General features: G+C 37.2%; 1 protein-coding gene across 1 annotated transcript in view; it reads right to left on the reverse strand.

Moving 5' to 3' along the window:
• Window positions 1-19,082, reverse strand: part of LOC145232214 (dynein axonemal heavy chain 5-like) — a 67,713-nt gene that overhangs the window by 38,601 nt on the left and 10,030 nt on the right. Inside the window, exons 17-44 of the mRNA XM_080096757.1 lie at window positions 18,963-19,073; window positions 17,426-17,578; window positions 16,755-16,952; window positions 15,826-15,962; window positions 15,123-15,276; window positions 14,229-14,352; window positions 13,361-13,501; window positions 12,895-13,036; window positions 12,584-12,700; window positions 12,108-12,202; window positions 11,721-11,828; window positions 11,145-11,275; window positions 10,462-10,602; window positions 9,802-9,882; window positions 9,573-9,728; window positions 8,996-9,225; window positions 8,026-8,239; window positions 6,956-7,087; window positions 6,627-6,653; window positions 5,933-6,042; window positions 4,937-5,163; window positions 4,030-4,175; window positions 3,733-3,826; window positions 2,312-2,498; window positions 1,629-1,800; window positions 964-1,083; window positions 307-440; window positions 68-202 (exon numbers count right to left, since the gene is read on the reverse strand). Coding sequence (XP_079952883.1) covers window positions 68-202; window positions 307-440; window positions 964-1,083; window positions 1,629-1,800; window positions 2,312-2,498; window positions 3,733-3,826; window positions 4,030-4,175; window positions 4,937-5,163; window positions 5,933-6,042; window positions 6,627-6,653; window positions 6,956-7,087; window positions 8,026-8,239; window positions 8,996-9,225; window positions 9,573-9,728; window positions 9,802-9,882; window positions 10,462-10,602; window positions 11,145-11,275; window positions 11,721-11,828; window positions 12,108-12,202; window positions 12,584-12,700; window positions 12,895-13,036; window positions 13,361-13,501; window positions 14,229-14,352; window positions 15,123-15,276; window positions 15,826-15,962; window positions 16,755-16,952; window positions 17,426-17,578; window positions 18,963-19,073 — 3,917 coding nt within the window. The remainder of the gene's footprint in view (window positions 1-67; window positions 203-306; window positions 441-963; window positions 1,084-1,628; window positions 1,801-2,311; window positions 2,499-3,732; window positions 3,827-4,029; window positions 4,176-4,936; window positions 5,164-5,932; window positions 6,043-6,626; window positions 6,654-6,955; window positions 7,088-8,025; window positions 8,240-8,995; window positions 9,226-9,572; window positions 9,729-9,801; window positions 9,883-10,461; window positions 10,603-11,144; window positions 11,276-11,720; window positions 11,829-12,107; window positions 12,203-12,583; window positions 12,701-12,894; window positions 13,037-13,360; window positions 13,502-14,228; window positions 14,353-15,122; window positions 15,277-15,825; window positions 15,963-16,754; window positions 16,953-17,425; window positions 17,579-18,962; window positions 19,074-19,082) is intronic.

The raw sequence follows: 19,082 nt of genomic DNA on the forward strand, positions 1-19,082 counted from the left end.
TTAAATCGGCCGTAATGCTTCACAAAGTGATTTTAAACAAAGAAACAAGTATTTAATTACAACTGACCTGCTTACGACATTGGCAAACTTCTTGCTTGTGTTCTGAACAGACTTTCGATCCCATTTCAATTCACCGATCGCATTTTCACACTCCTTCGTCCAGTAATGTAACAGACCCAAACGGGTCACCTGGCCTGGGTACCTGTGAAGACAAACAAAGTTGAACCAAAACTAACCTTCAGCATTGCGATAATCTGAACTCAACCGTTTTAAAACCTGACAGTTTGTTTAAATTTATCTGCTGACCTGTATGCCAGTTCTTCAATGGGAGCATTGTTGTCAATATCTTCCACCACTTTACATATGTAAGAGTGCAGAGTGCGTTCAACTGTGTCTTGGAGATTTTGAAGCCATAATTCTACTCCTTCGTACAAACTCACCTGAAAATTGTGGTTACAATATTACTGTAGTAAAACGATGTTATACAACTGTTAAACACATCGCAGGACATTCAAGATTTGTAGGATGGGAAAAAACGGAATCATACACTACATAAGAACGCAGAAGCCTAAAACGAAATTTAAATATTCGACAAAAAAAAATTGCAGTTAGCGATCCTAACCAGTGGTGGGATTCAAATTTCAGCCGGTTCTGTTACAAAAAGTCCATTGACAGTAACCAGTAATTCTAACCGATTCGCTGATCTCATAAAATTTCGTGAGACGGTTCTGTAGAATCGGTGCGAACCGGCTGAATCCCACCACTGATCCTAACCCAGGCACAAAATGATTTTTTCCAGGAAATGCCAATTTTGTTATTCTAATTTCTTTCTAGTCCGAAAACAGTTGATGCAAAAAGATTATTTCTGAAATCCAATTTTGCTGGACAAATCTTCATTTCATTTCATATAATCTTTAATAGATAATAGTTCACAGTTTAGATAAGTCACGTGACAAGACTGACCTCTTCGTCAAGGATCAAGTACTCCTTGTCGGTTGCCATGACAGCGGTGGCCTGGTAAACGTCATTTACTTCGTCAGCGATGCTGGTTGAATAGTGTGGACTGTCGGTCGACTTCAAACCCTAGGTAAATTGCCATGATTGAAAGACCACAACATTTGACCAAATTACTGGGTACATAAGATTCCAGGTTAACTCAATTTATTGCACACTGAATCCCAAACTTAGGAACACTATACAAGGACTTGAAAAGTAATTTAATAACAAACATAATTGCCAAGGAACTGGTGTATATAGAATACATCATGCAGACGTATACATAGGCATCTTAGCGAATTAAAGTTATTAAATATAAGCAGTAATATGAGACAAAAACTGACTTTTCTAAACGACTTATCCAGTTTCAGGCGTTGATACAGTAACGATACGACTGATTTTAGAAAAAAATTAAAATCATTGAAACAATATATCCGCTCCAGTGTTTAATTTCCATAATAGGCATAAACTAATTTCCACAATAGGCATAAAAAATACGTCTGAAACACCTTTATGATTTGCAGTTTGACACGCTAAAACAGTCTAAAAACGTGAAACTTTTCTGTTTTTGTAAGATTTTTTTTCAAAATGAAACGCTTCATAACTTGAGCAAATTTTTTTCTTTATATTACCGATCTAAAACGAACGCTTGATGATTTTTGATAGGGGTCGTCAGATAAGATGAACTTTCTGTCTGGAGGAACTGGAGTTGGAGTATTCTGGGTTGATTTCATCGAGCTGACCGTATCTGACCACGCACTCGACTTTTCAATGCGAATGTCCGAAATACTGCTGAACACCGATCTATGAAAACAGATTGGTAAAAATATTTCAGACACTATAATGTGAAGTGAGTTATGTACCGTTATCGTGTTTTAGATGGGGCTACTGCCTTGTATACTATTGCTCAGTAATTTACTACCTTTTTACCGCCTTTAATCAAAAAAATCAAAAGATATGTGTACAAAACTCAACAAACAATAGCAAAGTGTATCCATTATTTAAGTCACATTCGTCTTTTATGTGTGTGTTTTTTGCCATTACTGAATTTACATCTTTGTCTACCAAACTCACTATGTATTCCTATTCAGAAGTGGGAGCAAAAGCTATATATAAACAAATAAACAACAGAATATACATAACAAACATACCAAGGGGGGGTGATAAAAGCAAGGAGTAAAAAAAATAAGCAAGAGGTAAAAAAATATTAAGACAAAAAAAGTAATAAATATTTGACTCTAGTTAATCAATACTTCAAAAAATCCCAATACCACCCAATACTAAACACAACTTTAAAGTTTACACTTTTTTTTACCTCAAATGGGGTCGGATCGAGTCAAGTTCATTGGGTCGTGAGAGAAGTGCCAGAAGCGAAGGGTCAGTGAGAAAGTAAAATCTTGGACAAACAGAACGCTTCTTGTCCAGATACTGGGTCAAGCATTTGAAGCAAATTTCCAATTCTTCCTGCATGTGGCGTAAAACGACCCCTTTCGGTACTTCCCCTTGAATAAAAAATTCTGAATGAACTAAAATGCTTAATGGGCATAACTGTTAACATGAATATGTCGTGCTTTGTGATATATTTTGCACTGATTAGAAACTGTGGCTGTATATTGAGCTTGCTGTAAACAATTTCATTTAGTTTTTTGCAGATAAAGATAATACTTCAGTACAAGGTTACTCAACCGAAAGCCTCGTAGATGTACACTAAAACATATTCGTACACTGGTAGCCATGGATTGGTCAAAAGCTTTTTGGCCAGAAATTTTGTAATGACACATTTTTTTGACAAAAAGATACCTGGTTTCTAAGTTACAAGCTAAGTACTCATCAAGTAGACATGTCAATGCAGTTGCTAGACCATTTATAGCAGGGGTTCCCAACTGGGGGTACTTGTACCCCTTAGGGGTACGAGATTGGACATCAAGGGGTACGAAGATGCTTAGGCCAAAAATCAGCTTTTCAAACAGATTTAAATGATATCATGCCATTACGGTCTTCGCTTTAAAAAAATGATTATCTACAAACAATTGTTGTTATTTAGCAAAAAGCCTCATTGTTACATAAAAATGATGTTTTTACTTGTTGCTAGCATTAAACAACAAAGCACAAAGTTAGGGAAAAAATGCACAGATAAAGGGCATTCAATGTACTCTTGCTTTAAATCTGCTACAAAGGGTTTACTACCCACCTCTAGAACTAACGAAAGTAGGGGAAGGCAAGGCGAAACGGGCACTGCATTGTTTTCATATTAAATGGACTGTCACTACCATTTTGTTTTGCTTAGCTAGAATTAAGACTAATAAATGTTATGTAAAACTATGAAAAAACTGCTGCTCTTTCTAGAAGTATAAAATAGAAAAAAAACTTAAATATGATAGCCTAATTTTATTCTTGGATGAAATGTTTGGTAAAATATTTTTACAAGTTTAGAATACCGGTTAAGCGTTTACTGGAGCTATAAAAGCAATTTCATTTAGCAATATACATCTGAAAAATTCCATAACATTTTTTTCGGGGGTACGAAGAATACTCTGACCTGACAAAGGGGTACGAGCAACAAAAAAGGTTGGGAACTCCTGATTTATAGCTTATTTGACATAATGGTGATTCGAAGTAAATGAGGAATTTGCGATATGGCTGACAATAGGGACAAAGGTTTTGGGCAACTGGTTTAAAGTGATGTTGGCTTGAGAACATTACAAATTTGCAAATCCTATTTAATTTCACGCTTACCTCCGTAACAACATTGAAGAATATTTTTCGTGTCGAAAGCTCTTCGTACGAGTCTCACGTAACTCTTGTCAACCATCGAAAAGCGCTTTGCTTCCTGAAGTCAAAGATAATCTCTTATACTAATCCCAAATCACTAAATCGAATAACATAACTCAGACGAAATACATTCCCATCATTTATATTAAAAAAGCCACCAAAAAAACTCATATAAAATTGATTTGCATGAAAACTCTTTTACTATTGTTTTGGAAAAAGACATGTAAGTGACGTCACAAACCATTCAGTTACGTCACAGACCTGAGGTAATTCTTTGGCGTTGACGTGATCTGAGAAGACGGCTTCGAGATCAAGCCAGAGATCTTGTGTTTCCAGCCACAAATCGAGAACTTCACCAACTCCTTTCAACTTTTCAGCCCAGGAAGCAGCTTCTTCGCGTAAAGGTCCTAGAAAGATAGAGGTACAGATAAGAAAGTGAATGTTATCGTGTATTTCTGTCTCCAGTTGTGGCATCGCACAGAATAGGCGAGGCATAACTTTTTAGCCTGTTACTCCCAACAAACTGGAGTGTCGTTGGATGGCTACTATAGCCAATACGGTCGATCTCTTGTCACCAGCTGCACCGATAAGACCTCAAAGGTCGAAACAGTGTGCAGTGTCTGTAGCTTATCATTCTTGGTATCTTTGCTCACGAATAGGACGCACTGAGAATGGTTATTGGTTTTACGCTGCCCTTTAATATACAGTATAAAAAAGAGACTTTCCATCAACTGGAGTTAACTTTGTCGGGCCTATAATTTGTGAATGCCGTAAAGTTAGCATGCTTTCTCCTATTAGTCAATTTTCCCATTTCGGTTGTAAGAAATAAAAGATACGACGACTTTATGTCACTTGTTTGACACTGTTCTAATAATTATCTGTACAAAGCAGTAATGTATTAGGGTTAGTAGTCATTTTTCAGGAACGGGGTACATTTTTACAGTCGTTTTGCCACTTAAAGAAAAAGCTTAACTTGGACCAGGATTAAAGTTATGTGCACGATAAAATTTAGCATAAAACCAAGACAAATAGCTGTGTACTTAGGTACAAATACAACTTGCAAAATTTCTCCTCTGAAACATTACCAAATTTACACATAAAGAGTTCCGAAAATGAAAACAAACGATTTTAGACAGCCACTGTTCACCAACAAGCAATAAGAACTTACCAATATGTTTGGAGGTTAACATGTTAGCGAGAAGAGCCTGAGCATCTTCCAGTTGCTCAAGGAGTCGCTCCGAGTCTTCCTTAACCAGGAGGACGGGACCTCTTCTCTTGTAGTTATCAAAAGTGAGGACCTGTTCCGTCCATTCTTCCTCTACTCCTCTCATCTTTACCTCCAACTCCAACTCTTTACTCGCAGAGATAGCAATGTCCCGAATTTCGTTCTTGTGTCTAAATGGTGAAAAAGTTTGATCAGGATTTTTGGATGGGTTTTGGCCTTATTCTTGTTAAAATCGGTACATTTTGTAGATTTTTATGAAAACATACCATATTACAGTAAACCTCGGTTAATCCAGACTCGCTTGGACCAAAAATGTTTTCCGGATTTGGCAAAGATCCAGACTGACTGATGTCGATTAGTTAAAGCCTTGCCGCATTATAACTCATTTCTACCTCGAGTTTTGTCCAAATTTGGTGGAGATCCGGTTTAATCGAAGCCAGTTTAACCCAGGTTTACTGCATTTACTCGGAAAACTAGGCCCAATTTGAGATTTTCGAATATTAGTAATACATGACCTCTAAATAAAACACAGACTAAGTTGAGTGTGTGACAATATCATGTGTAGCACAACAAGCTAAACAAAAATACATCTGTCAAAATTTTTGCCCCTCTTTTTTGCATGAATGTACATGCACATGAGGTGTACATGTGCTGTGTATATTGATACACATTTTGCAAACCTTTATAAAAGCATGCCAAAATTGGATGTTCGGTAAACTGGTTCCAGACCTAACTCGGGCTTTAAACAATGTCGGGTTTGGGCCCAAGTTGTGTCAAATCAATAACACATGCTTTCCCTAAAAATACACAGATTCAAGTGTGTGGTAATTTCAACCATTGAACAGCAATATAAAGTATCATATTGTGCTTTTCACTAACTAGAAATTTTAGGTGCATTCTCCCAATTGAACTGAGCCGAATGAATAGTTGCACACTTACTTGAGCAGCCCAATATCAAGCAGATGACCTAGTTTGAACAGATTCGCCTCAAGCTGAAACTTGCTATTGGTGACCCCCATTACTTGCAACCAATGTCTGTTACGAATTTCCTGTTCACAACGATTCAAAGTTAAACACAAAAGAAAGCAACTTAAAAATCGTACATACAAGTTTATAAACCCCAACATAAACATGTATAAGCTTTTGTAGTTATTGTTTAGTGTAAATGAGTGTTATTGTTTTTAAAACGCTACTCCTTTTCTTAGTTTATTCATTTACTGTTACATAATATTAAAAGAGTTAAAACGTATTATTTGCTATTCCAATTTGGCAAAATACACTGTACAATTGTCCTACTTATCAAGCCATTAGCCATCTAGGAAAACACATTACTATTAACGGACCAAAAAATGAAGAAATAAATTAGGCTAAATCAGTACTCGACACTGGCACTCGATTAACACCTATACTCTGCACTCTTGTTACTAAAATTATTTTACTAGGGCTTAATTACGACCCAAGAATCGTTTTAAAATGTTGACACTTATCTTAATGCTTGGATACATTCTAAACAATTACATAAACAGTCGGTACAAGACTAACCAATTCGACCCATAAGTAAGGATGAAAAGCACTAAAAAGTAAGCACTAAAAAGCAGGTGGCATAAAAAAAGTTTAATTGTTTAGAACTTACTGGTATGGTGATATCTTTAAATTTGCCCTGCATAAAAGAAAAACAGGTATTAAGCCAAGGGTTCTTAACTTGGTGTACTTGTACTTCCTAAGGGTATGAATTTTCTGAGTAGGGTTAACGTTATACGGTGTTAAAATTAATCCTGGTTAGATCAATTTGTAAAATGGTAAAGTTATCGACAAAGCAAATATACTGATTATTATTTTGCAGCAATCCTGTTAATTTTAAGACTTTGCTGTTAATACACGTCCAGTTTATATCAATTACTACAATTTTGTTGTCGAAAAGGACTACAATCCAATACCAGGAAAGGTAAGAAGTTAACTTACCTTTCTGGCCAGTCTGTGGAGCAATGGAAGTACATCAAGGTATGTATTAATAGATTGCTTCATTTCAGTGTAAGCATCCCATTCCTTCAGTTTGCTGGGAAGATTTAAACACTCCTCCCAATATTCCTGTACCTTTGTGTGAAAATTTTCTATTTGAATAAGGTTTTGTAGATGGGTTTACAGCAGTGGTTCCTAACTGTGGAGGAAGTCCTTCAAAACTTATGGAAATGAGTTCACTTTAATTTTTAAATGTGGTTACAATAACGCATTCATGTTGTATGTTTATGATATGTCAGTTGAGTTTTACCCATATAATTTTAAATATGCAGAAAGGTATAGCTGTTGGTTATATTTTCCCTTACAAAAATAAATATTTTTTGTAACACAAAACACAGTAAACTAAAAAAAAAAGATTTTTATTAAGTTTGCAAATCTTTCCTTTATAAATTTACAACTATATACTGTACATTCATTTCCACAAATACTGGGTTAATTTTTACATCTTTGCAAAATTTCTAAGGGTATATTATTCATATTTCAAATTAGAATAGATTTATTTTCCTACATATACACATTAGGTTTCTAGAACTACAGCAGTTATGTAAACAGTTAGAGCGTTTGCTTTTACCTCCAAAGATCATCTCAAGTCAAAACACCTTGATTACAAATATTGTTGCAACAAAATCCTAAATGTTAAAAGCAACAAAACAGACATGTAAACAAAAAAGTATATTGTTTTACAATTCACACATTTTTGTTGTCATTTTAGAATAAAGTTGAATTAAATTATCATCAAATTTTAACAGTCTACTTAAACATAAAAATCACCTGAAAGTATTCAGTATCATGATTATAAGATAAGTTATATGTTTTGAGATTACGCAACAAAATTAACTAATTAAACTAATCATAATTTTTAGAGAAAAAGAAATTTTCACACTCTATTTTCACAAAAAAATTGATTTGTATGAAATACCTGTTATTTTGGGTACTAAATTATGCGACCAAATAAGTTGTAAATTCAAAATCACAGCACTTGTAGTGTAAACTTTGCCTAAAAAATAACCTACTTCACTAGTAGCAGCATGGAGGTCCACTCCTTCCCACAAAGTGTCACGAAACTTTCGATCAAACGCAATAAACTTCTGGAACAATCCATACAACATTCCCAGCAGTTTCAGTTCTTCCCCTGTCTTGTCCAGTTCCAGGAAAGGTTTTGCTGGAATCCCGAAAAGTCGTTGAACCGAATCCAGGGTTTTTCGCTTCGCGTCATACAAGGTGTACCTGAGAATACAAGTCGCCTTGAGTTGAGTCTATTTTAAGTTGAGTTAAGTCTATTTCAAGTTGAGTTGAATCTTATTTAAGTTGAGTCTATTTTAAGTTCAGTGATATTTCAAGTTGAGTTAAGTCTATTTCAAGTTGAGTTGAGTATATTTGAAGTTAAGTTGAGTCTTTTTAAAGTTGAGTCTATTTTAAGTTAAGTTAAGTCTATTTCATGATCAGCTTGGACGGTAGGGATGGGCCGAGCCGAGCCAGAACCCGAGTACTCGGTACCGAGCATCGCCGTTGTTAATGCTCGGTGCTCGGCCGAGCAGTTGCACAAACTGACCCGAGCGTTCAATTTGCATATTCATGCCCTGCTAACATACAAAGCTAGTGTTCGAAAGGGTGTCTATGAACAAAAACGAATGATTTTTCAAATGCACTAGATGGTGGAAAAACGCGTACTTAATGGGCATGTACAACTTAATAAAACACCGCCGGTGACGTAAGAGGCCTTGTAGAGCTAAAACGTAGAAAGGGGATTTTTTGTGACGTCATAATGCACCGAGCGTGCTTGGCCGAGCACCGAGCATTAAGTTGAGATGCTCGGTGCTCGACCAAACAGAACATTTGCAGTTTTGGCACATCCCTATTGGACGGTACTAGGCAATGTGTAAATTATACAATTATTCAGTACGAACTTCATCGTACAATACATCACAAGCGAACGTTTGGATAAAAAGATTGAGAAAGCCTCCCCTCTTAGCTAGATTTTACCGGTTCTGAAAGTCATGAAGTCTCTGTACTGCCTCTGCTGGCCGCACACCAGGCACAGCTGGACCTTGAGCATCGAAGGCATTTCGGAATTGGATAACTTCAACGACAAAGGTCTTCAGTTGCTTGTCAAGTTCTTGTTCGAACGAAGTCCTCCTCTCCTTCACCAGTGTTTGGCCGAGCTCGTCAGCAAACTTTACCAATTCTGCCCAGTTTTGGCGAAGACTCTCCACCTTAACAAATTTGTAAGTGAAATAACACACTTCTAGAGTAAGAAAAAATGCCAGAAAAATAAAATGTAAATACATCAGTGTAGCTTTTTCTCTTTTTTGTGCTAAGAAACATATGTTTTTACAGGTTAAACCTCAAACGAAATCTGGCAAATGCTTTCATAGCTTTGTGTACTTTGAGTTGCAAAGGTGCTCGTATTTTCCTGAATTACCATCGAAGAAAAAAATCTGAAACTTTCCATGTGTAAAAGCCTACCCATATTTGAATATTGACTTTATTTAAATAAAAGCGTTGTGCGCCAGTTTGACTTTGGTAGTTTACCAGGTGAGTGTAGCAAAACATAACTTACCTGTTGCAACTCAGCTCTCGCAAGGCGCAGATCATACGATCTCAGTTTGTCATACATGTTCTCTATTGGCAGATAAACACTGTCGATTTTATTCTCCATGTCATGTATTTCTTCCAGAAGTCCAAGCGTCCCGTTCAGCTGGTCGAGTGTCGTCACCTGTGAAAGTGACGTCATAGTTACGTGATGTCATAATATGAAGTTTGTAACGTCATTAGTGATAAATACTTACTGGAGCAGAGAGACGACTTTGCACGTTGAACCTGTATTGGTAAACGCTGTCAAGCTTTTTCTTCGCATCTTCATGTAAAACCTAGAAAATAAAATATTTTTTTAGATGCTTTACTTTAAGGTAATAAAAGATGATTCGTTTAACTTTTATTGTAAGGGACATAATACTATCTTAAATATAATAATTCTAACTAAATTTAGCAGAGAATATTAAAGCTATTTAGTTTTTCGACGTTAAAAAAAGATAATTTAACAATCTTTAAACTAATGATATATAAAAGTATTGCAAAACTTTGAGACTATATAATCATAACACTGAAGTATAGGACTTATTGTGTATTTTGATATGACGTGTGGTCTTTGCTCAAAATTGATGTATATGGTCGTGGTTGACCTTCACCTGTTCGCCATACTTCGGACACGTGCAGGTGGTTTACACCTCGCTACAACAGTCACTGATGCGCAACCTTTTTTATCATTTTTTTACGTGAGTTAAGCGGATATTAACAGGTGTAACTGATGTGGTCCCTCAAGTCACTGATGATGGCATGATCATTTGCCGAAAGGTTTGAACAATAAAGCATATCGCTTTTTACGTCTATTTGGGCAGTTATTTTCATCATTAAACACCGAAGTTTATTCAAAAATTTTGGTTTCGTACCATAGCGTATTGGGTTTTCCAAGCGGCAGCCAACCCCTGTAAGGCGTCTCTGGTGGGGGTCGGTTTCAGTATCACAGATCCAGCTGCCAACTCGCTAGGAATGGATGAGATCTTCTTCTCCACATCCAGCAAGTATTCAACCTTTAAACAGAATCCCAACGGTGCAGAAATCATTTATAAATAAACAAAACAATGCTTTTCTAAGGACCACTGTGGGCAACATTAGATGCGCACGTTGTGGCCACACACCAGTTTAGGCCCAGCATATATTTTCAAGTGTCTGAACGTACACACAAGCTCCCGGAACATACTGAAGACCACTGTAGTCCACCAGTTTATGCACAGCATATATTTTTTATGTATCTGTGCATACAAACAAGCACACTGGGTGTGCTAAGGACCACTATGAGAAACATAGCAGTTTATGTACTGCATAAACTGCTATGTTTCTCATAGTGGTCCTGGATTTCATGTGTCTTAGCATACACTAAACCCCTCTGATGCCCACTGCTAGGAACATTTGATGTACATGTTGTGGTCATACACAGGTTTACGCGTAGATTTTTATATGTCTGCACATGCACACGAAAAATATGCGAGACGTTGAGTAGCTTAGAAAGAAAAACATCCACAGGCACATGCAATCGTGTTCGGTCGAATGAGATGCAAATATCAGACTTTACCTCTTTTCTTATGGCCGACATATCGGGGTCTGACGCCATAAAATTGGTATAGCTTCTTTGCATGTCATCTCTCCACAAGAAGTTGTATTGAGATAAGCGCTGGATATATTGACGTACATTGGCTTTTAAACCTAAAAAGCGTTACAGACCAATCTGGTTAGTTGTATATTTTGTTTAATTGCATATTCCGTTTAGTTGCATGAGATAACCTTATTTCTCAAGAAAAAAACTCAAAATAATCGCATATTCTGGTTATTTGCATAACAAAATTTTGGACATGTTTTAAGGCAGAATGGTCTGCACCCGTTTAAACGATAACAGTCTTGAAAAACTACATTCAACACATCTTATGCACGTTTAGATAATAACCGTTTTAAGTTAAAAACGAGTGCATGTGTATATAAAGGCACACATATGTGACGTAACAATAGATAAGTCGTTGTGATTCATTTTTAAGGTGAAACATTTTGACCTACTACCAAAAACAGTACTACTCGGTACCGATAGCCTGAACAATAACTTAGTATGTACGATCGTTATGTGGAGGTTTAATGAACCGCATTTTTTGCTCCTGACCTTTAGTAGCCGATGCTAGTGCAGCTCGTTGATTAGCGACGGTCTCATCCATTAAAATACTTGATTCAAAGTTGTGATTCTTGTTTGGTCCGCCCCACCACACCAAGCCTGTGAAAAAATAAAGATTGAAGAAGGTCTCACATTTTCAAAGTCAAATTCCACAACATTTTGGCACATACATTGAGAAAATAATTGCCAGAAAACATGCATATAAAGAATTTATTTTGCACTGTTAAAAATGTCTGCAAATAAATCTATTTACAAGTCCTCTGTCAGTTTTGTTACATAGTAAACTTTTACTGTTGTAACATTTAGGTGGCCAATGATTTACTATTATCATTACCAACAAAAAAGCATTTTAAAAAATTTTTTGGTTATTACTCTTACCACTAGTGGCCATGGTGATTGATTCGACCATCTCATCTACTGCTCCTTGGACTTCCGACAGAGGTGGATCAAGCACTATATCAGGGATGCGGAATCTGTTCGACGAATGAAGTAGAATTTATAGCCTCAGTAGAAAGTCAAAAGCCATTACTTTGTAATGCTGTAGTGGGAACGCTAAACAGATTAGTAAATCTCTCCGAATCAGGGGTTTATAAATCGCACTCCGCAGTCTTATTAGAGTACGCAAATCACTCTTGTAGAAACAACAAACCGACTTGAACTTTTTCAATCAATGCCACATCACGTAAAACATAAGTTGTTTAAAGTTTAAATCGAGTCGTTTTGTATTATGCTGATTAACAAGGTAAAATTACATGTTGGTTCGAAACAGGATCTAACCTTCAAAGAAATCGCGAATGCCGTTAGTTTAATAGATTAAAAGCTTTTTACTTGTGTTGTACAAAAATCCCACTTACTTAATTTTGACAAAGAATTTCAGACTTCCCTCCTGATTAGTGTCCACTGTCGATTCTTCCCACCAGGAGGCGGTAGAGATAAATGAAAGTGACGAGTCGGTTCGAACTACGTCGGAACTGAAATCGTTAAAAAATGGAAAATTTTTGAAAACTTCTACTCCAATCAAAACCTAATCACAAAATCAAACTGCCTAAGAGCGTGTACATAATAAAAACATTATACATTGACGGTTTAACAGTCTCTGTTGGACTGTTGCCATATCGATGCAAAAAAGATTAAACCAAACTGTATATATGTGAGATTTGTGCACCTTGACAAGGAGCTGCCTGGTCTTGAGTAGTTGTAATCGATATTATGATCCCCGACTTTTGCTCCCATGGCTGATGTGAGAGTGGTGAGAGATTGGCACACACTGTGTAGGACACTTTTGTACGTCAGCTTACTGTAGTGGTCTGGAACAAGGAAAAGGAAAATCAACCAAGATTTTTCTCAGCAAGTCAATAATACCAACTATATCCAAAATCTTATAAATGAATTACTTTTTTTTGAAAAAACAGGTACTGCGGGTTGGCATTTTGGCATACTAAGGGTTGGCATTTAACAGAATTAAACCAGAAATGTCGTGTAGTGACTGTTAAACTAAATTAGAAGAAAATAAAAGGTAACAAGCCATTATAGAGTTTAGACTACTTCCTAAATGTTTAATATCTGCACGTGTTACACTAGTTTATAGTAATAACCACAAGCACATATCATTTCAAACTGGCAAGTTTTACCGAATATTTTATCCACACTGGCTTCCTCGGCTTCAAACAATTGCTTTGACGACTCCGTACTGCCCCCAGTGGAAGTGGAACCGCTGCCAGCACGCACATTCTTTCTTCCTTTCTTGGTGTTCGTGCTTTTTGCAGCTGTAACTGTAAAACAATCTTGATGTTATGACCAGTTGATTCATAATCAGGCAAACAACGGTCCATATAGATTTGGTTACGGGGCTGGAAAGATGTAACACGTTGTGCAGGCTGGACATAAAAACAAAACAAAGGTTTCTTTGATGGATATTACTGCTAGGTGGAAGCATCTCACTTTGCGACAAAACAATCACATGCCTAGCATTTTCTCAACGACATGAAAACTGACATGCAATACTACGCCAGGCCTATTGAAAGCGTAATAAAGAAACAACCGGTCACCAAGCATTTCCATATGGCAAGGCGAAGGCTGGAAAAATCTCGCCTGCGGTGGGATTCGAACCCACGATAAGCATCCATCAGGAACTCTCGCTCTACCAACTAAGCTACACAGGCTCAGTGGCGAAGCCGCCGAAAGTCGAATCACAAAAAACCGTTGCCTCGTATGCTGCACATGTCAGCTTTGTATATTTTGACAAATATTGTATTATGGTAGAACATTGGACTTAGTTGTTAAATGAATGTTTTGTTTTTTTATCTACAGTGCAGTTTTTTTATCGACTATGTTGAATTCATTGTATCAAACCATAAAAAAACATTTACAGTTGCATTAAAATTCAGCCAAAGACTGTCACACTGAAGTCTGCAGTGCCCGTCACCGAACTTAATGTACACAACATCCGATTCTAATCTATAACAAACTCCAATCTATAACTTGTATATGAACACTTACAATGCTCAGCGCTATTAACTCTGCTGCTGGATAAGATCATGATGATGTCTTGAATCGCTCCTTCGATCAATGAAACGCTTTCCTGAAGTTGAAGACTTCGCTCCGATATGCACTTGTTCATTTCCTACGAATAAACGGAGCAAAATTGTACATCGGAAAATTAAGACTGCTTAAGTACAACAGCCCCAGTTAAAGCATTATGAAGTCAACGACATGGCCGATTGGTTAATCGACTAGTGTTTACAAGTTTGTGGGGTCTAATCTCTGCTCGGACCCTTATGTTTCCCTGAGCAAGCAGCCTAAGAGACTTTGCCTTAAAAGAGGAAGATGGTGGTCCTACTAACTAAACTAACTAAAACAAGCTTCCAAAAGTGACAAAAAATAAACCATCGGAATAGCAACGTGACATGCAGTTCGATTTTCAGGCATTGTACACCAGAGTTGTAAGTCAGGCCGGGCTTTTCGGCCAGGTTCGGGCTTAGGTTTCTGTGTCAATATTAATTTGAAAAAAGGTAGCTAGTGGCTGGACCTGACCTAATGACAAACAACCCTAAAACGCCTTGGTCAAGCCGGTTGTCTATTGTGTTTGTTGTCTTGGTCTTTTCAGAGGCTTCAATGTCGGGGTCTGTCACTTAAACTTTCGGGTCTAAACTGGCTTCTCAAAAACGATTCGGGTTCGGGTCGGGTTTCAGGCTTGTACTTTTGGGTTCGGGCCGTGTTGAGGCTCCAGTTTGAGGCCCGTTTACAACTTTGTTGTACACCTTCCGAAGATAATAACAAAACAAAAAAAGTAAACGCCAAAGCTACAATACGCTTTAACATGGTGTTTATTCAAATTACCAGAATTTTTTTTTAGATAAAAACTATTTAATAGCATTAAATAACAGAACGAACCTGCAGTAAATCTGGTATTTCCCATGTTTTTCCAAGAACAAAATCGTCATCAAACAACATCAACTCATGAATGGAGACAATTTCGTGGTCGATTTTCTTCTCAACGACTTCACTCACTTTTGTGACTATTCCTTGTAATCGTTGTGTAGTTGATCTGAGAGAAAAAATATTACATTTATACTATGGCTGATTTCAAGACCCATTGTATTTATCTATTACACTTTCACAAAAAAAACAGCATGAATACTTATCTAAGCTTTTGCTGCCAGCGCCAGGCATAATATCAAGTTTATAGAGCTTTTCTGGCAAATGTATTTTACAGGCACCTGCTCAAAGATTAGAGGCGCAACCATTCGTTATCGCGCAGGGTATTCGTTGCGTTGTGACGTGCTTGCGTTTCATTGGTTTTTCTTTTGTTTATCATGCACTGCACTACTTGCATTCAGTGTTATTTACTCTGATGAAGGCGACCTGAATATGACGTCGAAACGTCGGAATAAAAAAACATTTGCCAGAAGAGCTCTAAAAACTTGAGCACGAATACTTCCTAGACAAATCAATACATAAATTATTTTGATTTCATAGCGTAAAATTGTATTCGTTTTTGTCACAACTTACATTGGTTCTAATACTTCAATGCCAACATTAGACCTACCTTTTCATATAATACGTCAAGCTAAAGGATACTCTCATTATTACTTACCTGGCTTTATGTAGGAAAGCATCGATGTTCATACTGTCCCATGTGATAGTGCTTAACCCGACCTGTAAACACTTCACTACAGCATCAGTGTGAGGTTTAAACAGGGAGAGAAAAGGTGCAGGGATTCCACAACGAACCTGGCAAAAAATACTGAAATGTAACAAATTTACAGTATTAAAACCATATGTTAAATGTTGTGTTAGATTAAATTAAATTATATTAAAAAAATATTAATATTAATAGCAGTTTGTTTTGGGTATGTGTAATTTTTATCAACCTTATCTTGAAACCCAGCACACAAAACATAGGCCAATATTTAGTAAAATACTAATTTCAAACAAACTTCGGAAGAACTAGTCGAGAAGCAGCGATTTAAAGTGTAAACAAACAGACAGATAGTGAAAACATTATCTTTGGTTGCATCTTTGGTTAGCGATTGTGAGCAGTTCTGTTTAGCGTCAAGAAATCCTATTACAATCTGTCTTTAAAATAGCAGTTGGTCTTTATGTTTTTGACATTAATGTACGCCAGGTGTACAAAAGGCCTTATACCGAAATAACATGTCAAGGCTGAGGCTGGACAAAATCTAACCTGCGGTTTAAATAGAACCTACGGGAGGAACTTATAGCCAGTATGGTCCCAGTAGTAGGTTATATTCTTTTTTATTTGTGCCTGACTGTTTCAAGTATGACTCGTGTTGTCCACGTGGCCAGTGACATTGTATTTGTATAATTGTATGACCTTGCGTTCAGTCCTTCCAGTTGCAGTTTGCGTACAGTTAAATTTGACTTGATATTTACTTTAAAAGTGTTTCTATCCCAACTACCGTATGCGTTCTACGATTAAGTATATTAACCATCTGTATATGATTCTGTATATAAGGCAATAAATTAAGTTCACACACAATATTTAACATTTAGATTATATACCTTCTTATATTCATGCAGACATTGTTCGAGGTGTATCTTGTACTGCTTGAATTGCTTCTCCTTACTGAGGATCGCTTTTGCACCATCCGGGATCTCCAGCTTCATCCTCAGCATCCACTTGGACTCGTGGATCTGCCTCGGGATCTGAGGATCGATGTTCACCACCAGCTCTCCTCCTTCTTGCCTCAGAAGAGGAGCCTGCACCAAAACAAGACACAATGTTTATTAGAGTAACAAGGTGTTTAGTCATTATCCACCAATTGTTCCCAAAATTGCCAAGTGGTTGGCGCAACCTTATGTTCACAACGTCTCACACGGGCCGTCTGCATCAGAGTAATGTCACACTATCCAACACATTCGTTTTAAAACCAAACAAGAGTCAAATATAATTGCCGGTTGTCAAAAGGGCAGTTAATACAAGCTGTTGCTGTCAGGCTCAAAGATTAGAGGCCCAATCATTCGTTACCCCACGGTGCCTTCGTCACGTTGTGACGTATATTGTGAACTGTATTACGCGCATTTTGTGTTATTTACTCCGATAAAGGTGACCTGTATAGGACGTCGAATCGTCGGTGTGAAAATGCAATTGCTGAAAGAGCTCTGTAAGGACAGTTCCTGTTTTAATCCTGTACAAAATACACAAATATTCAGACCATAAATTCATAACTTACCCTCATTCCGTTCATAACATGGTCGACCGATTTACACCACTGTTGATACCAGAGTGTTTCGAATGTAACAAGAGCTGTGGCCAATCGGTTGTAAAACTTAACTGTCCTGTGATATTCCTTGTTCTGATTCAAGGACTTGTTCTCCTGAAATGCCTTAAAATAATAAATATAAATGTGTTTAAATGAACAATACACGGTTTTGTGTGTAAAGTATGACTACATTTCGACAATTTCTCTTGTCATCGGTCGGCAGAAATAAAACCCACAGAAGGCATGCAGATTGGTGGCGTAAATGTGTTTAATTCCAGTGGTTCCTAAACTGTGGTAAGCATACCCAGAGTTGTAAGTCAGGGCGGTTTCGGGGCGAATTCGGGCATGGTTCGGGCTTATGCTTTTTTACCAAACGGGCTTGATTCAAGCCGGCATGACTTTACTTTCTGTGTCTGTAAGTTTTTAAAAAGAAATTATCTAGCTAAGTAACTAGTTGCTGGACTTAACTTATTGCCCAACAGCCCTAAAACGTTTTGTTTAGGTCATTGTCTATTGTGTACGGCTTCTTTATTATACAAGCGTGTCATCCGCATAGCGGTTAGACGTTGTCACATATTTCTTTTTCAGCTGTACCGGTTCGAGCAGTATCGAATCGGCATTATAGACCAGTCAACTTTCGGGCCAGAACGGGCTGCTTAAAATCGATTCGGGTTCGGGCTCGAATTTCGGACCCGCATACAACTGTGGGCATACCATTAGTGGTTCGCAAAGTCCTTTCAGTTGATACACATGCCTTCTATAGTGAATCAGGGTTAATCAAAATAAAATAGGTAGCATGAAATTATATACTGTGCATTATTGTGCCATAATTACTGTCAGTTACATTTCGCACTAACAAAAGAGTTTTTTTTCTGATGATAGCTCTTATAGTGATTCCTAATTTCTACAAATAGGTGATGCGCGAAATGGGTAATACATGAACATTGTGCAACATTTTGAAGTAGGGCGCAGGCAGAAAAAGTTTGTCATTCACTGTTTTTAAGTAAAAGGGTTTAGAAGCCTGATGTATACTTTACGATTTGAAATACGCTTAATTAACCCATTTCGAACTCTGTAGAATATTTGTTTATTGGCTAAGAACGGCCTAATATTAACGTATGGGGGAGGAAAAGAAACAAATACCACACAGGTATGGTTAAACCTAGAAAAAAAGATGAAAAAAATACATTGGTAAAATAATCGCGGGCTTTTACACCCGTCTGGGCGGGTATGCATGAGCCCGCCTCTCGAACACAAATAACAAGAAAAAACAAAATGGCGACGATTAATAAACGGTAACGCAAAAGGAAAGCTCATTGGTCCACATTAAGCCAATCAGAGTTCTCTTGTATAAAATTGCTAGTCGGATTTTTAACGCTGTTTTAACCACCTAAAAATTTGACAAGCCTTTTAAGGCACTTTGTTTATTTTACCATATTTAACAACGTTACAAAGCGCACCTTAACCGTTTAACTAAAGGGCTAAGCTACATATCACCAGCTATTACCTTCATTGGCTCTTCGATGTGAGAAAGCAATTGTCTTGACCAGTAGATGGCGCCAGCAGCTGGTGGTGCGTCACGTGGTACAATCGGATCGTGCTTGTTCTTCTCATACATCTGAATATT

This window comes from Phallusia mammillata, chromosome 6 (assembly GCF_965637545.1).
Source record: "Phallusia mammillata chromosome 6, kaPhaMamm4.hap1.1, whole genome shotgun sequence".
Classification (NCBI taxonomy): Eukaryota; Metazoa; Chordata; class Ascidiacea; order Phlebobranchia; family Ascidiidae; genus Phallusia; species Phallusia mammillata.